General features: G+C 48.9%; 1 protein-coding gene across 1 annotated transcript in view; it reads left to right on the top strand.

Annotated features, from left to right (window-relative positions):
* Positions 1-2747: 2747 nt before the first annotated feature.
* LOC103773268 (cell adhesion molecule 1-like) overlaps positions 2748-18854 on the top strand; it is a 30045-nt gene continuing 13938 nt past the window's right edge. The window contains exons 1-3 of the mRNA XM_008940632.1: positions 2748-2914; positions 6747-6818; positions 16884-16916. Coding sequence (XP_008938880.1) covers positions 2752-2914; positions 6747-6818; positions 16884-16916 — 268 coding nt within the window. The 5' untranslated portion in view covers positions 2748-2751. The remainder of the gene's footprint in view (positions 2915-6746; positions 6819-16883; positions 16917-18854) is intronic.

Genomic DNA, 18854 nt, shown 5'->3' with positions numbered 1-18854 from the left:
CTCGGCTGCGACGTGACGCTGTGCAGGAGAGGGACCCTGTCTGCACCTGAGCATCTGCCGCGCGATTGAGACGTCTGGTTAGACTCGCTGTTCTTCCCGTGCCACTAACGGCCGGGGGATTTCCACTCGAGGAGCTCCTAGGAGAGCTCCTCACGGCCCCACGCAGCCGTCCCCGGGTGCAGAGAGGAGCGGTTCGGGTGGCAGGGTTCAGGTGGCAGTCGTTTGCAGTCCCTCTGCCCAGGCGAGGTCAGGGGCTGCACCCTTGGCGCCGGTGCACAGAAGTAAGGCTGGCACCAAAGAATTGTGCACTCGTAAAAGCGGAATGGATCCCTAAGGTAAGGCAGTCTGTCTTTCTGCTTGGATTGACTGCGTGATGATTTTCCGCCCTTTTGGTGCCCTGAGTGGTTTTTATGAAATGCAAGTTTTATTCTTTCTCCTCTTCTGGCCATGCCCTTGAGGCTTCCTTAGATAGTTGAAGAGATTTATGCATCAGGAAAATCCTGGCAAGGGAGGGTAGATTTTCTTCCACACTTCATTGTTATTCTAATTTAAGTTTTTGTCGACTTTATTTTTTTGAAAAATACTTTCTCTTCCACTTGGATTTGTGGCTGTCAAGTATTTACTATCCTTTTTTATTTTCATCATGTTCATAAGATTTCTGCAAACGTCCCTGAACTCTGTCAGCGTCTCCTCAGCAGCGTGCCCGGAGCCGAGGAGTCGCTGCAGGTGCAGTGGAACTGGGAGGCATTGGGGTTGCCAGCTGGGCAGCGGCAGGCAGGGTGTCAGGAGGCCTGGGGTCCGCTCGCCCTCCCTACTGCCGTACCTCCTCCCCCAGACTGTTTTGTCCATCCCTGCTTCCCAGTTTCTTCTGTTGGGCATGAAGCCGATTCCTTCGCCGCACATTAGAGACTGGCACATCCCCTGCAGAGTTCCATTTTAATATCTATTCCCTGCTCAGAGCCTGTCAAAGCCCCTTTGCATTCCTCCTCTCATGGGTAACTGCCGTTCCTCCCATTTGTTATCATCTGGGAATTTAATGAATAGGCTTCTTTACTTTTTTTCCTTGCAGGCTATGAATAAGACATACACATGTTAAATAAGACAGACACATCTCCCCGGCAGCGTGCCACTTACCGTTACGGCGGTGCTCGTAATGTGCCAGGGATTCGCTTATCTAGGTCACTTCACCTGTGTCTCTCAAAGCGGAAGAAAATATACAGTAAAATAACGGGCTGTGTTTAGCTCTATGTTTTTAAGCCAGAGAGATTTCACAAAGTCCTTTACAGAGGTTTAAGATGAAGAGAGATGTCTCGCCAGTTAAACAAAATAATTTCCCTGCAAAATTTAAACATCGGAGGAGGGAAGCTCAGAGGAAAAGTCCAGAGCGTATTGATATTAATACAGGTGTTTTGTTAGGTTAGACACAACCCCCCGAGACTATGACAAAAGCAGGAGGGTGCTGAAGCGATCACTTTTAGGACATCCAGGCCAAGAGACATCCCTGAGAGGCAGGCTGCTGTGTAGTGCACGCAGTGTGGGAGACCTGTGCACTCCAGAATCACAAGTAGCCTTGTGAAAAGCCTAGCCAGGAGCTGGAAGACCTTCTGCCCCCGTCTGGAGGTTAAACGGCAGTTCTGCCTTCTCGAGCTGCTGGTGCCCGTGCCATGGCTCGTGTGCCATGAGAGCACCAAGGCCCTGCCCAGCGCCAGGCATCAGCTTTGTAGTGGCCAGCCGATACCCAGCGGGTGTTGCTCAGTGTTGTGCCCATCCCGGCTGTGTGGCTGGGATGTGGAAAAGTCAGGAGCTTCCCCATCCTGACAGCAGCCCACCATCCAGGCGGCAGGAAAAGCCCAAGCTGGGAGGTGCCTCCAGCAGCCGGAGCTCCCAGCAAAGCCTGATGTGCCAACTTTGGCACTGGGCAGGCCGAAAACTGCTGTGCTGCATAAAACTCCCCTTTGCAGAGCTCACTGCTGAGTCGCCGGGGAAGATGCTGTGTTTTTGTGCCTAGGGAAAGGCTGTCCCAGGAGTAGCTGACCTGTTCCCTCACTGCTGCTAAAAGACTATAATAATACTGAATTATTTTTTTAAAAAAAAAAGAGCACCCCAAGCTGTGCAAAACTCACTTCCTTTACTGGCTCTAACAAACCAGGCTAATTTCATCCCTTGAATGATACAAAGATGATGCCCAGCACAGTTCCATTAGGAAGGGGTGCAGAGGAGAGGCTGCCAGTTGGGCAGGCAGGACTGGGGGAGAGGAGAAAGACGTTCCTGTCTGCTAGCAGCTGAAACGCTCCTGGGGAGCGGCACGACCAGCGCTGAGGTCAATAGGTCCATCGCATCGCTTTGGGAAGGGCTCAGCCTTGGCCAACACGCACTTGTTCTGCCACATGCTGTCCAGATCTGCACTCAGAGCACCCTGTGGATGCACATTTAGTCCATAGCCTCAAAGATTTCAGGTTTTCTGAATAAGTGAATGATTAACCACTAATGAACTTTCTTCCTGCTTGTATTAGTGTTTTCAGAAAATTTTAAGGTGTGGATACAGTTTCCTGTTGGGTTAAAATAAATTTAAATTGAGGAAGCCCGAGAGCATCTGGGCTTGAGTAGTGCAAAAAAGTGTATGTTATTTCTTTACAGTTTTTCTTGGTTTGGGCTTTCTGTCTGTGGATGAACTATTGAAGATGCCATCTTTACCATAGGAAATAGTAATGTGACTGTTTCTTTTTCTCCCTCCTCTGTAGGCCTACGGACATGAGGTGGTTAAGAGTAGATGATGAGATGCCTCAACACGTTGTAGTGTCTGGTTCAAACCTTCTCATTAGTAACCTAAACAAAACAGATAATGGTACATACCGCTGTGAGGCTTCAAACGCGGTGGGGAAATCACATGCGGATTACATGCTGTTTGTATACGGTACGTGAGAAAACCACCGTTCTTCTAGACTCATTTACGCCTAACTGCGACATGCCGCGCTCGGAAAGCTTTGACAGAACTGAACGTTTTGCTTAATGCCAGATTTACAGATAGCCCCCGACACGGCTGCGTTATACCGGGCTGGGGCAGGGGCTGGAAAAACTTTTCTTCTGCTTCTGTAAGGCTCGGTGCTGTGCGTCGGGTGCGGAGCCCGCTGCGGTGTCCGGCGAGCTCCCTCCTCCGGAGCCGTGCTGCTGGGCTCACCTCGGCGCTCGTGGGGAGCCGAGGGGAAAGCCAGAGCAGGGGCACGGGGAGAACCGTGACGTTCTCTGGCCTGAAGCTTCTCCTAGGACTTCTCTGATAACTCCTTTTCCTTTTGGTGATACCTTCTCCAGTGTCTTCGGCAGTGGTCTAGGCTGAGGGTGTGTCAGAGTCTTTCGTTATCGAGTTGAGTGACCAAAGATTCAGCCAGCATCCCCAGATAATTACAAACCAGTAAATAAACTGGAGGAGTGAGATGCCTTGAGCCTCTCTGTGGTGGCTGAGCAGACACCAAAACACGCCTCAGCATCTCTTTAAAAGTGTTGTTAAGTACCTACTTTCATTCTTTGGTTCCTTTGCATTATTTTGCAGAGGTCTGAACCTTGTGCTCCTGTCACGAGCTGTTATGTTTAATGAGGATTCAGCAGGCATTTGAAGAGTGATCCCCCAGTTTAATTACGAGCACTTCCCTTGGGCTGCATATATCAGCTTTACCTGTTCCGAGTGGTTATTGCGAGGCTGGCGGAGCCCGTGGTGGGTGTTGCCTGTTCCTCGGGCGGGACAGTGACTTGCTTTGGTTTCACGTCCATTCCACACACCAGCCACTTGAAGCTCTGCAGTCCTGATTCTCTTGCACTCTCTCAGAGCCACAGAAGCAGTTGGCATCGCCTCTGCAAATGTCACTTCCACATGAGCTGTTTTAACCCGGGCTTAGAGACCTGCCCAAAGATGGAAGATAATACCAAACTACAGCTTTGACCTTAAATTGGACTCACCTACCATGTCATAGGGTTAGTTTTCTAGGGCCTGTGGCTCCTAAAGTCTCCAGTTTAAAAAATGAAGTCAGGTGTGCCTTTATGATGGAATAATTTGTATGCTCACGGTATAAAAAAAATACCTTGTTTACACTGACGTTTAAAGAAACAAGTAATGTTGTGGAGAGCAAAGAAGTTCAAGCAGGACACAGGCAGTTCCCCATGAGATTAAAACTATGGGAAGCTACTCCTGTAAAGCAGTTGTAGATGGGGTGGTTTCATTCCTTGTACGTACCTGTCTTGGCCCAAGCAAGCGCCAGAGGAACCCTCACACCCATTAGTGACCTGGGATTTAGAGCTTGTAGTAACTCTCGCACTTGTTAATTATTCTGCGTTTTGGACGTGGGCAAGAACTTCCTCAGCGCTGCTCCCCCTCGGTGAAAGCCACGGGAGGAGACCTGAGACAGTATGGCGTTAAAGGAGATGCTGGTTCCCAGGGGATGTCAGTCCGTGGACTCTAGTTCAGGTGTCCAGCAGATGTTTTGGCCATGTAGGCAGGGGCTTTTCATGGTCTGTCAGGAGCTTGCGGGCAGATAATGGTTTTACATCCCGTCACATCCAGTTTCTGCAAGTTTGGGAGCATCCTGCTAGGATCCGGCACTCTGGACAACGTAAAGAATCCTTTAACCCTGAGTTAAAAGGGAGAAGTCCAGAGGTGTTGGTGTGGGGGAAGTGGGCTGTGGCCATCATCTGACACCTTCTGGTACACGCCCACAGTGGAGCTGTCAGTGAAGGAGGGTTCTCCAGCCTCCATGAACTGTGCTGCTCTTGCTCCACTCGTCAGTACACTGCGTTTATGTCTCCAGCCCCTGGTGCCTTTCCCACTCCATGAGAGCAAATACTGCAGTAGCACTGGAGCCCGTGTCCTTGCAGACACGTCCCTGCCAGCATAGTGTGACAGCTGGTGGGAGGATGTGCCCGCTGCTGGTCCCCTGCCTCGCCACCGGCTGATGCGATCCCTCCACGCCCGAGGTGCCGCAGGGGAGCAGTGGTAGCCACAGCAGAGCCGTGGTCTGGCCCACCTCCACCAGAAGCAGGGCTGATGTAGGCTTCGTACCAAGGGGATATGTCTGCTCGGGAATGGTTTTACATGCCAACGGCCTCTAGCAGCCAGGGCTTGCAAAATGACTGCTGCTGAGCTGTGCTTAACACACCTTCCTCTGCCGCGCCCGTGGCGCGAGGGGGTCTGACCGCGCTGGCGCACACCGAAAGCACGGTTACTTTTAAAATGGGCTCCCGGCTTTTCCTCCCCATGGGAGTGGGCAGACACATCTACTAGAAGCTTCTGGCACAATTAGCACACAGACATTTTTATTTTGCTCTTCTGCTGCATAGCATCGTCCCCGGGGCAGTTTGCCAAATGGCCGGGGACTTTCTGCCCCTGGTTCTGCTGTTCCCATCTCCGCTGCTCCGGGCAGACGTACGTACTGGGAGCAAGGGAGAAGGGCCCCGTCCGAAGTGCAGGGACTGGGACGAGGCGCCTCGGGCGCAGGGGAGGGGCAACGACCGCTTGTGATATAGCCATAAATAAGCACTCCACAGCGAAGCAAACTCTGGGGTAGCACTCCTTAACTTTTGGGAAGTTGTATGGAACATAATAAAGGTGCAGCCTATAATTAAAGTTCAGATATCTTAATTAGGGAATCTGAGAGAGCTTGCTTGGAGATAAAAGAGTAGCAGATGTGCCAGTGATGAGAAGTTGACATGCTATAGAAGAAACCTAAAATCAAAAGCCCCTGAAATGTTTCATGCTCTATTATTGCTGAATGAATCTGTAGTTCAAAGTCTTTCCGACTACTTAGCGCATTCAGTTTGATCATCTGGGCATCGATACATATTTTTTCTTTTACATCTTCTTATATCTACCTTCTCCTGCCCAGTAGTTTTGATGGGGAGGTGCCCCTGTACATAAGGTAAATAGTGTGAAGAGCAGCAGCGTTTGGGTCTCAACAGGTCAGGTACCTCGGAGGCATGGTGATCAGTCACAGAGAGGGACGTACCCGTGTCCGTGTTTCTCGTTAACGAGGCCCTAGTAGCAAACCTGAGGGCATTCAACTGAAATTGTCAGAAAACTATTGACCTTTTTTTTTATTAAAAGATTCTGGTGAAATCCTTCATACCTTGAAATTGATATTTAGTAATGATGTTCTGTGTACCTGTTACCATCTTTGAAGTGGTTCTGAACGTCCTGCTGGCGGGTATTCACAGAGGAGGGGTAGTGAGGGTGGGATACTCTTAATGTGCTGGAGCCTGTCGAGCGCAGCGGGGCCCCTCACACACACCTCCCACCTCCAGTTTCAAACATATGTGCAGGAAACCAGCCAAGCCCCACCGTGTCTCTCGCTGTACATGTAAACTGTTCTATTTGTTGTGGAAAGCGTGCAGTTTATTTTTCTTATGCCTCTCCCATTCCATTTCTCTCTCTCTCATTGACTAATTTATGCTGGGTTTTATTTATTTTTTTTTATTTTTTTTTTTAGCAATGTAGAGGGTCAAAGGGGGGAGAGTTGTGGGGCCAGATTCTCCAGCTAGCTAAGCAGGTGCTCGAAGCCATGCCCAGCTGCTGAGGATCTGGCCCATTGTCCTTAAAGCCAGCTGGGCAGCCACCACCTGGTTTTAGAGGAGGGAAGGCACCCGACAGCCGAGCTGCTTCTTAGCATCCTTGTTTTTCTCTGATCACGATTGACCGCTGTTGTGTTCTGCTTGTTTTTTCTTAATTTGCTTTTTTGTTATTTTCCTTTTTATATTTTATCCAGATCCCCCCACAACTATCCCTCCTCCCACAACAACCACCACCACTACCACCACCATCCCTACCACCATCACAGGTATGGTACCTTCATAACCATTGGAAATGTCCTGAATGTTTATTGTCTTTTATGTATATAAGCAGAGCATGAAGCCTGGGGAAAAACAACAAAGAAATCACTTGCTTTTTTTTTATTTTTTTAAACCTCAAATACCCCCATGTTACAGCACGAGTCCTGGGCTGGCAGTTCGATGAGTTGGACGGTCCTTACTGCAGGTGCTTCTGGAACGCGGGGATTTTCCGTGGCAGAACAAGCTGTTAGTTCACTTACTGGTGGCTAATCTCGGGTGCTTTCAAACAAAGGATCCAAACAGCCTGAGAGCTCCTTTAATGCGGGCCGGTGCTTCAGCCTCAACCCCCTCAGTATCAATTTCTGAGCAATTTGTACTTGGAAGCAGAAAGTTTGGGTTTCAGTCGTTTAATTCGCTTCACGTGACTCGAGGTGCTTTTTCTCATGCGTAGGTGTTTGGTCCATCTCTGAGATAAGCCCTCTGCCTCGCTCGCCTGGAACAGGGAGTACCATCCGTCCCTTTTAGTTGAGTTGAACACTGCCTGTAGGACCCTTTTTGAGGAGCTGGCTTTTAGCATTTTGAGTTTTTCCCTGTCTTGCGAGAACAGATGAATACAAACCTCCAGCTGATAACGAGCCATCTCCTCTCTCTTTCACACGCATCCGTCATACCTCCTCACTAAACCCGACTCTCTCCGCTCACAAGGAAGGCCTTTCTGATTTATTTGTAATCATTTGCATTGCCATTTCCCTGATCTTTTCTATTTCAACTGCTGCTTTTGCTCTTGCTTGCTTGCTTGTTTTTTTTTTTTGAGGAAGAGGTGACAAACCAAAGGTGAGAATGGACCATTGAATAGCTAATGGCATGATGTTCATTGTTGCTGTAAACCATCCCCTGTGTAAATGCCTTCACGTTTTATTTGCTTTTATGACGTTGCTCAGCTGACTTTACCTGTCCTGCTCAGTGTTTTGTGGCTTTTTTCCTCCTGAGGTTTTTGTGACCGAGTCAGACTCCGCTGCCATGGACAAGCCGTTGAAGTCCTCCCAACGTGCCTTACTGCGCGCTGTGTGCACAGCCTGCCATCCACCATCGTCTTGTCCAGACCTTGCCATTCTCTGTCTTCCTCTTTCCAGGTGGTTGTCAGTAAAACCCAACGCCAGGCACTCAGCTTTGGCTGCTTGAGACGCTCTACTGTGAACACTTTCCCATCCTGCAGTTTGGTCACTGTGTTTCGGCTGTTTTGTTTTTCTTAACTTAACCACCTTCCATTTCAGAGTAGGTTTCAAACTGTATCACAGGTCTCCTAAAGAGCCATTTGCAGAGAAACTCGGTCCCGTGTGTCTTGATGTACGTGGATGTGCAGTCAGTTTTCTCTTGGTTTATGGTAATTTGTTAATGCTTTCAGTGAATTTTGGAAGGCTAAAAGGAAGATTTTGTCTCAGTGCTTTATCGACCCCACTAGCTTTACGTTGGTGCCTGCAAACGCTGGCGACTGTCGTTTTCCTGGGATTGGGATTCTTCTCAGCCTATAATTTTAGAAACTGCCCTAGGACAGAAGTCCAAAGCCCTCAGTCTCCTCTCCAGCTCTTTGAGGCTCCCAAATCGTAGTTGTTGCTAACAAGTAGTGGATTTATTGTTGGCTTCTCTGCTGCAAGCGTTGCAGCGTGTTTGTGAATTTTCGGTAGCCTCTGAGTGTTCTCCTCTGCAGTAGTTTTCTGGTTTTTTCATATGCACAATAAGAAGGGGGGAGGTGGGCGGTTCTGGAAGCCAGAAACGGCTATTGCCAGGCCTCCTGTCCAAGCTGATTTCAGGAGTGGCTGTGGTCTAGCGGCTGCTGTGGTGTTGCCCAGGTTTGGTGTTGGAGGATCTAAAACTCAGGGCCTGCTAGCATCCTGCTGGGAAAACCCACATGGGTCTCTGTCGCCTCCTTGGTGCCTTTCTGCACTGGCTTGGGCCTGCCAAAGAGGCTGGGAATGTAATGGAAGCGTAAGACAGTTCACTGATTCTGGCAGTTACTGCTCACCTTATGTAGGAAGAAGATTAGTTAGTGCTGGTAAGAGAAATTTTTATATTCTTCCCTGACACCCATCTAACTCTGAGTTTTCTTGATGTGGGTCTCCACATCTTCTGTCCACCAGTTTGGCGTGGTTTTTCCACAAAGAGCAGCTGAGGCATCGTCTCCTTTCATTGTGCAGACACGTGCACGTGGGTTTTTCCCAGCCAGCAGGCAAGCAGCATGAAGCTGCAGAAACTTCTGCTCTTCAGTAGTTGAGAGACTTTGTAGCTGGAAAAAAATTAGGTCAAATTAACATAATCTCTAGAATTAGATAGCATAGTAGTGTTGAAACATTCTTTAAAGCCTCAAGAGACAATTGATACCTTAATTCCCATCGTCACCAACACGCTGGAATAGTCTTTTGGCATGATAGAAGTGCTCTGGTAGCAGACAGGGTGTTTCTCCTCTCCACTGGCAGGCTGGGGGCGCGGGGGCTGCCAGCCAGCCGGGCAGAAAACCCCTCCTGACGGTGGAGGGGACTGCAAACCAGGTTCATTTTGCCTTTTCCCCCTTAGTTCTTGTAGAATGCTGGCCTAGCTCATGTCTCCTGAAATCAGAGTAGTTCTGAAAAGCAATTCTCTTGCTTTAATTTAAAATAAAAGCGAGGGAGGGACAGACCTGTGGTGCAACAGTTCTGTGTCCACAACTCGGGCTGTAGGTAGGCTGTCACCTCTAGCACCTCCCCCTAACAAATTGTATTCTTGGAAGTGGTGCTTTTGAGTTATTGGAGATAACTTCTTCTGGTTTCATTTTCCCCAACTAAAACCATCCAACAGAACTCTTAAAGGGCCACATTTGCTACTCCACATGCGTGGTGGCTCCTTTTGTGCAGGTTCCGATGACAGGCAGCTTTCTTTACTTGCTAACGTCAGTATTTCTACTCTAAATGTGTTCTGATGTGACATGGAGATGCCGTCTTGTCCCGAGGAGTTTATCTCTTGCGTGGTGATAGATGCCGCTCAGCAGATCCGAGCCAGAGCAGGAGGTGCAGTGAGCAAGGGAGGAGGGGCAGCGTGGCACGCGGGCGTACGGTGGAGCACGGTCGTACTCCCCACGCTCACGGGGTGCAGTGTGCTCCCCCGCACACTCCCAGTCTCTCCTCAAACCTGCCCAAGTCTGTGCCTACAGCGAAGGGTCCCTTTATCAGCCCCTTTATCAAGCAGCCTTGCTTGGCACGTCCAAATCCTGTGTGGCTGCTGCTGGAGGCTCGACCTGCAAAGGCACGTGGAGCTGGCGAAGCGGTTTTACGGCAGGGAGGTTTTGGGGAAGAGCTCTCCAAAGCTAGCCTGCTGCTTTTTTCCAAGAGAAGGAAAAGCTGAGCAGCGATGAAGTTTCCAAAACAGCACGACCTTTAAAGCTCTTCCTCTGTCACTGTTGCTTTGCTTCAGTGTAGGTGCTTGAAAAGATTTCCTGTGTGACAGTTTGATCTTCTTCGTATATCCTCCATCCGCATTGATATTCCGACCATCCTTTGGCGTTTCAGCTGTTATCGCTGGCAAGCCCTTTTTTATCAGTTCAAATTGTCCTTGTGGCTTTGTTCATTAAGATGTACAATGTGATACAGCAGAGCAAACTGCATAATTTGAATTAGCCCCGGAGTCGTTCCTTGAAATGCTGGTTCTGGACAGCTGTTGTTTCCTGGGAGATAAAGGTTCTTCATAATAGCAGAGCTCTCATCTTTGGGCCCAGAGTGAAGCGGTTTAGGCTGCCTTGTCAAGCCTCATTTTGCTGCCTTCTGCTCTTGCTCAGCACATGCACCTCTGCACCCTGGGATCTACAGCACTATTTGTGTGTCCCATTTGCATTTATCATGCCTTCTGTGCAGGTGGGTCACGCGGGTGTCTCAGCAACAGCCTCAGTGGAGACCTAGGTGTGTGGCACACACGTTGCTGGTACTTCGAGCCTCTCAGTGGGTGCTGCTGACTCTGCAAAGCCCCTGTTTCTGTCTTGCAACCCTGTTAACAGCAAGCGGACAGATGCCTCCGTGGCCTCTCTGTAATGCTGTTGTAGACCATGTTTTAAACCCCACTTTTCCCTTAGAGTCTAAGGTAGCGTGTGCATGTGAGCACCCAAGGGGCTGAAACATCGTAAGCAGTGGTGTTAGCTTAAGATCTCCTGGAGATCTCAAACCTTCCCACTGAGCTCGGTTAGAAAGCACAGGCCTGTGCTGTGGAAATGCTCAATGTTCCTTCTTGAAGCTGGGGATTTTTATCAGCAGGATCAAGCAAGCTCTGTTTGACTGAGTTGAAGGTGTTCAGAAGTCAGCAAACGCTGAAGTAGGAGCTGTTAATTGATGCTGAGTCTGAAGATCGCATCTCAACTGGGGTCACATAGTAGCTGAGCTCGCTTGGCCTGTGTGGTCCCGCGTGCCACTGGGCGAGGGCAGAGGACTCGGTGTCTGCTTGGCAGAGGCTGACCAAATGCCAGCTCTGGGCACCCCATTAACACCCAGAGGTCCGTGTTATCCTGGCTACCTCAGGAATGATAATGCGTGGCAATCTGTAGTCTCTGAGACGTAGTAGTGTGGCAGGTCTTCAAAGCATGAATTCAGGTGCCAGAAAACTTCCTCAAAATGATTTTATCCTCGGTACAAGCTTGTTCTTTCCTCATTACAGCCGGTTGTGTGAGATCCTACAGTCACATGGGGTTTATTCCAACAGGAATCCAAAAAGGTGGTGGGTGGGAAGAATGCACTAACAGTCATTCTTTGCTCAAATTACCTTGCAGTAGGTTTGTGGGAGATGAAGAGGCAGCGTGGGGATTACTCAAGTACACGTGTACCCGCAGAATCGCAGGCTTTGCATCTCATCAGGTACGGTTGCTTGTGCACGTGATGCTGCCGGTGTGTTCACGTGGAATTTAATCCCAAATAGGGAACGTGTTTGTTCCCTGGTTGGATCAAACCGGGCCGGTGGAGGCCAGCTCCAGCCCGGCTGCCTGGGCTCTCTTCTGCCTTTCTCTCCCCGCTTTCTCGAGATGCCCACGCAGCAAACAGGGAGATGGGCAGGTCGGCGGGAGCCGCCGGGCGCTCCTCGTTTGCTGCCAGCTTGCAGCATGTCCAGGTGCTTGATGCCACCGTGCAGGGACTCGGCCCGGTGATTTGTTCCCCCAAATTATTTATTATTTAACTTTTGCTTTCCGCTGAAGCTTCTGCGTGTTCCTGGTAAAATGTCAAGTTAATTTAAAGATGATACTGCACTCTTCTGACATTTTCATCCAGGATGTGACCGCATTAAGGGGAATAAAGGAGAAGAGAGAGTAGCTGACAGGCCTTTTACAGAAAATAAAATGAAATCAAATTCAGTCTTTTAGTACCATGTCCAGTCAGTAGCTGACACGGTACTGTCACGTCTTGTCTTACCGGTGGTGACACAGCGTAAGCAGTACAGAAACCATCCTTTTGCTGGGCAGAAAGCCTGTCTGTTTAGCAGAGCTGGGCAGAGGACCTGTCCCCTCCCGAGCAACACAGGCTTGCTGTGGGTAGAGCCCCAAAATGGCCAGGGCTTGCCTGGGGTCTGTGCAATGCCCGTCAGCCACTGTCTGATCCCAAGGTCTCCTCGGTTTCAGCAGAGCAGTGGGAGCCAGCGCCCCCACCCTCACAGCACATCGTCGGCTTCTCCGCCAAACTGGGGGCAGCTCAATGCTCGTGAGGTTGGGATGGGAATAAACCCCAAATCCTCACAGATCTGTGTGGAAAAAAAAGGAAAGGCGTAGCCGGAGCCACAGCGCTAATTTAGGAATATTTTTGTTCTTGTCACACACAACTTCCATACAGATTGTGATTATTTTTGTGAAACATCTGGTCCGCAAATCAAACTGTCTCTGGGGTGCATTGCAACACGCCCGTACACAAAAGCTTTCAGCACAAGCTGGAGTCGTTACGGAGGATCATCCCGGAATGTCATCAGGCAGAGTACATTTTCCTCCCTCCTTCCGAGGAGTGTGCAGCGAGCGGAGCGCTGCGGTGCTGCTGCACCCAGTGGGGCTTCCCAGCCCCTTTGCCCCCCCGGGCCACCTTTGCGCGATGCTCTTGGAACGTAACGTCCCTGCTGCTGCTGTCCCCAGAGGGTTTGTTCAGTGGAGGTGACGGGGTCTGCGTGGGGCCTTTAACTAACCTCAGGGACCTGAAACAAAGCAGAGGTCGTGTTTGTGATACTGCACGCTGGTCCCCAAGGCTGCTGTGAAAACGGCGGTGTGAGGGAATTCATGCTCGCCCTGGTCAGTGCGTGTGAAGCTGCCTGGAAAATCAGGAAGAATAAGAGCTCCACAAGTCAGTGATCAGATTGGCCTTTGTGTTCAGTTCAGAAAGCAATTTAAAAAGCAGTATATTGAATGGATATCTACACTTAGTGATGCCTCTTTAAATTTATAAAAAAAGCGTATTTTGCCGTTATTTTGATGACGTGCTGTTGTAATTCTCCTTACAATAGCCGTGGGTTTTTAAGCTCCAGTGTATCATGTGCTTCTGAAAGGCTTCGGCACTGCAGCTCGAGCATTCAAGTCTGTGCATTTAATTTTGCTGCTGGGGTTTTAATATTCCTCCATCGTGCTCGTTCTGTTTGAGGCTGTGGACTAATTATGGCTGAGTTTAAAGGGCCCGGTCTGTCACACTGCACAAACAGTATGAAGTTGGAGAGAATCCATTTGAAAAAATGAGGAGGCTTAGAGATGGAGCTGGTAACTCAACTGAATGTTGCCCAGATGCCTTCATGCGGTGATTTTATAAATGTATGTGTGTGTGAGTGTGTGCACACGCTTCTGTAGATACCTAATGAAGCAGTGAGTGCCTAAAAGTTGGGTGTCGTCCGAGTTCTCTTAGCTGGCAGGTAGCACCGTCTCTATCACCAGCCAGTGCACGTTAGCGTCCTCATTTGGAGAGCTGGCCACACTGAGCTCTAGTCTTATGACCAATGCTGAAAAGGAATCATCATTCGATGGCATGTGTGGCTCAGTAGAGGCCAAGGGTTCCTTTCTTGGATGCCTCCCTTAATTACAGACCAGTCCTCTGGTGAACGTATGTACACGTAGATTTTGAAAGACCATTGCATTGCTTTGCATTTCCCCGTAGAGCAGATTTTGTTGGCTTACTGATGAGACTCAGGAGTAGAAGCCTGTATCTTAAGGTGGAAAGTATCACGTTGAGCATCTTGGTTTATGTGCTTTCCTCGTCCTCTCAGCTTGGCCTCATCTTGTAAAACAGCCCTTTTTTCAGCACCAATTTATCCTTTTAAGTGATAAGCATCAACTTCGTGCCACTGTGCGACTGCTCTTCACGCCTACGGCTCAAGACTAGATCTGTGCTTTTTGGTGATGGCAAAGCCTTTCACTGGCTTCATTCAACCTTAGTTAAGTCAGAAACATATCAAGGACTTTCTTGTTGGTCCATATTTGAGGAGAAGAGATGATGTTTTTGCTTCTAGGATGTCAGGCACAGGCCCATTCTCTGGGGTGCTGTACGTCTGGTCTGGCATATAAACCTGGCTGTCGTCAAAAGCAAAGTTGGACCCAACAGCATGTACCTGGACTTCAGGAAAGCGTGCTTAAAGTGAGCCAACCCGACTTACAATTGTAGGTTGTCTTAGGAGCAGCATGGCAGGGCCGGGGATGTTCCTGGGGCTGTGAGGCAGAGTCTGGTGTACGCATGGTTTGACATGCATTGGTTAACTCCATACCAAAACAACGGTGACTGTTTTCTCTCTCCTTTGCCACGCAAGCGCTGTAGTAGTGTGCCTGTGTCGGGGGCATTCTTTACTTCACTTTAACTTGAGATTATTCCTCTTCGGGGCACCGTGCGTATCCAATCCTTCTTCTCAAAGAAGACTCTGGGATTGAAAAGGACTTCCAGAAAAACTCATGCTAAACTTTAACCGGTCTGTGTTTCCTCTTGCAACCATCCAAACCATTTGCTAATCATAACTTTGTCATTCCAGCTGCAGCCAACATGTTGTTTGACTTTGGATATTTGTTCGCACTTACAACCGCTTGAGAACTTTATTTTGTGTAACCTGTCGGTCTCTGTCCCCAGCCGGGGAAGCGAGATGCACTGTCCAGTTTGCACTGTTTCTTGACTAATATCTCTTCCAGCACGTGAATACGAGCTTGCTTTCAGCAGATTCTCTATTTAGTGTAAAAGCTGACATAACTTTTTTTATTTCAGGAAGACAGTAAATTGAGACTATTTATTGATGCTATCTCAGGAATTAATACTCAGTTTTACAGCCCTTTCTAAGCAACAACTTTCCCCCCACTTTCACCACCATTTTCCCCTTCACCATTTGCTTGGTTCAAACGAGGCCTCGTTTGGGGATTGATACCAGAAAACAAAGAAGGGCCCCGCTCTTGTTCTCCTCTCTGCTTTGGAAGGCTTCCCTTGCATCCTGCGCCAGAGCTCCCAGCAGGAGAACAAGAGCTGGCGTCTTTAAGCGTGCGTTAGATTTGATTGCCAAGATGAGAACAGCGTATGTTGGCAGTGGAAACAGGCTAATGACGGCTTGATAATCTGTTATGCAAATCTTGGTGCAGTTTGTTAAATTGTGCAGGGTTTATTTGTTTTGCTTTCCTCATTAAAGCATGTAGACCTTGTAAGTATTGTGTATTCCTTGTATGATTCTTGTCTTCACTGCTGCTTCAGAAATTCAGACCTGGGCTGTCCTCAGCTAAATTGCAAAGGGACGGGTCCTCCCTTCTCCACTGCTGCCTCTGAAGGTGTCAGAGGACTGCCCGTCCTGGGCCTCTCCAGGCAGCACGTGGACGAGGGGGAACGCCCGTGTGAATTGTCTGTCCTTGCCACAAAGCTCAAGCTCCGGGCTGCTTTGCAGACACACGCAGCAGAGCACTTCTCGACACTTCATGTGATTTTATGCATTTAAACCTTGCCTGCATCGAAGCCAGGAGAGCTGGGTGCTGCTGTCGGCCTGAGGGTGTCCGTGGGGACTCACAGACTCACGGCGCGCTGCAGCAAGGAACCAGCGTCACAGAGTGTGCAGAACCAGAGGAACAGTTAATGAGTTTTGGGGGCTAAATAAGCCAGTCATTTGGATAATGTGGCTCAATGTGATGTAGACCTATTGGTGTAGAGCAAATAACACAGGATGCCATCGAAGAACAGCTTTGGATTTGGGTTGGTCTTTAAAAACTGCCTGTTGCAAATGCCTGTGAAGAGATGAAGTGTTGCCCTCCACTGCCAAGGCAGCAGCCCCCCCCAAATTTCCAGTTATACATATAGAGTCAAGTCAGCTTCAGACTGGCAACCGAAAACACTCCAGTGTATTTTAATTACCAGTAACTGTTAATCAGTTAACTGTTGCGATCGAGGGAGTGGCAACATCTGTCTGCATTTGCCAATTCTAGAGTGGCGGTTTCTGCACTGAGGAACTCGTGCATCACTGGCACGTGGCTCGGTGTGGCCGAGGCAGAGTCACACTCGCGCTTCCAAGTACCAGATGTGGGACTTCTGGCAGAGTCTCTGGTTTTAGGATTTGCTTGCCATCTCTGCAGCAGTCTGTGCTCGGAGGCTGGGCCGTGCACTGATGTGCTGAGAGGTTCCCTGCGTGGGGGGAAGGAGGAGAAGAGGCAGGAGCGGGCCAGGCCCCGGCACAGCGCTTTGCTGAAGGCAATGTTTGAATGCATAAAAGCACTTCCCCAAGTGTCAGCTCTTTGTCCTGGTCTTGAGCTTCTGTTTTGGTCCTTACCAACGAAAGCATTGGTGTCAGTGTTCTCCCTCGTCTCCTGTTCCCCTGACTTTGCAACCACCAGTAACTGTTCTGGCAAGGTCCTGGAAAAAGAGAAAAATTTACTGTTTTCCTCAGGCTCATAGCTTTTGAACTGGAGGCATGTCTTCTAAACAGTGCAACTCACTTCAAATGCTTTTTGCCTTTCATTTGATTATTGCTTGTCACGCAATGTTCTTTGAAAGCTTGCTCATATATTATCTGTTCCATTTTTTCCATTTTCCCTTTTTTTGCATGCTGTTCCTCCTGTTTCTTCCCTTCCTCCAATCCTCTGTTCCCGTGTGTAGACACAACGGCGACGACAGAACCAGCAGTTCACGGTTGGTATCACATTCCTGTTTATCTTATTTCTCAGCGCTGCTGAGTGGCAAGACAAGCCTGGGAAGGGGAAGCAAAAAAGGGAAATGTGGTCTTCAAGGGAAAACCGTGTTTCAGGTGGACTGATCTCATAAATATAACATGGCTTTTAAGGCTGGAAAGTCTGTCTGCTCTTGTCGTTGCTGTTGTGAGCTTCGCAGCCGGTTGCTGCAGTGCCAGGCAAGCGCCGATCCCCCAGGCCCTGTGGCAGCGGTGCCGAGGCAGCGAGCGGTGCGCCGCTCGTCTGGTTACTGGGGCAGTGGCTCCACGCACAAAAAAGAAATGCAGCATTTGGAAACAGGAATTCAGATTTCAGTTTTTTAAGAGGCGCTTGAAATCTTGGGCATTTTTCATTTGTTTGGAGTTTCTAGGACAGCATGTCCAGCGGGTCTGCTGGCGTGGGGCAGGTTTGGTATTCTGGGGATGCTCCGCCTCGCAGGTCAGCAATGAAGTTTGCATTATTACACTGCAGAAGGAGCTTTCGAAAACAAGTAGCAACACTTCCCTCTCAGCATAGCAGTCTAGCAAACTAACCCTTCTCATCTGCTCAAGGCGGTCTAGCTAACAGCTTGACAGCTTCCCCAGCTTCCTACATTTTCAAAGCTAGCCTAAATAGTCCCTTCAGGCTGGAAGCTGAGCATACTGGTTTTTGGCACGAGCTAGCTTTTCAGCTAAAGAACCAAAACCTCTGACAAGTTTAATTAAGGCGGATCCATATTTGAGTTTGCTATTTTCGTTTCTCTTAACTCTGATAAATCGACTGGTTTTTTTTATTGACACAAATCTGTAATGCAGAGCAACCTCCTTTTCCTGCCTACTCCCAACAAGGCGTATCTTGGCCAGTGACAGAGGCGGGACTGAGTGAAGTGCTGGTCAAGTTGTGATGCCCTGTATGAAGTGGAGGGACGTGTCATTCTTGTCCCAGGTAGCTCGCCTGCTTGGACGCGTTTTCCCACTTGACATGAGAATCGGAAGCCTTCAGGCATGCTTCTGTTTCCTCTACCTTGCCGACCTCCCTATGTCCATTTAACGTCCAGATTGCACGTGGGGAATTTTGTAGATACTGCAATGGCAAGGTAATGAAAGGCCAAATGAAATCTTACCCCGTGCCACGCTAACCCTCCTGAAAGTCAGACAAAGGCAAAATGTTAATCACCCAATCATTAAGTCATGGGGAAAGCCTTGAAGAGCTGACTCTGAAGTTTTTACACGTCTCCATCGTTGCAGTAGCTTAGGCAGGAGGAGCTCGTTTCTTTAATGCAGTCCCCCATGGCTTTCGTTGCCTTCGTTCGTATTGGAGAAAGCCACAAAAGGCGTGTTTGTAACTCGAGGACAGCCTCTGAGTATTTCCATCTCTGGGGAGGAGGACCGCTGCTGTCAGGAGCCCAGCAGCTGACCTGGCAAGCCATGAGCTGCTGCAGACTTTCCTGCCTTAAAACCCAACCAGTTGGTACCGAGCTCCTGGCGCCCGCCCTCGTGGGGTGCTTTTCCCCTGAAGACTCTGGGGTTTCTTTCCAAGCTTGTGTTGCTGGAGTGTGTATGGAGTATACCAGGTGTTTCTGTATGTTGGCCATTTGTTCTTACCGATGTCCAATGGGAGTGAGCATGTCTGTGAATGACTAGAAATGCATGGCATGAACTACAGCCAAATGGATTTTCTCCAAAAACGATTTTAAATGAATTGGGGGAAGAAAAAAAGAAAATAATAATTAAAAAACAAACAAAGAAACAACAAAAAAAAAATAATAATAATAAAAAAAAAGAGGTTGATAGCAAAGAAAACAAAACATAAGGCTAGTGTGGAACCAGCACAATACCTTAATCGGGAAAGGGTTTTTGAGTCATTTAATTTTTTGGAGTGTATCCTAGAGGACTGGGGGGAAAGGAATCCTGTGTGTGTG

Source organism: Merops nubicus, unplaced genomic scaffold (assembly GCF_000691845.1).
Source record: "Merops nubicus isolate BGI_N331 unplaced genomic scaffold, ASM69184v1 scaffold38185, whole genome shotgun sequence".
Classification (NCBI taxonomy): domain Eukaryota; kingdom Metazoa; phylum Chordata; class Aves; order Coraciiformes; family Meropidae; genus Merops; species Merops nubicus.
This window is presented reverse-complemented; position numbering and strand designations above follow the sequence as displayed.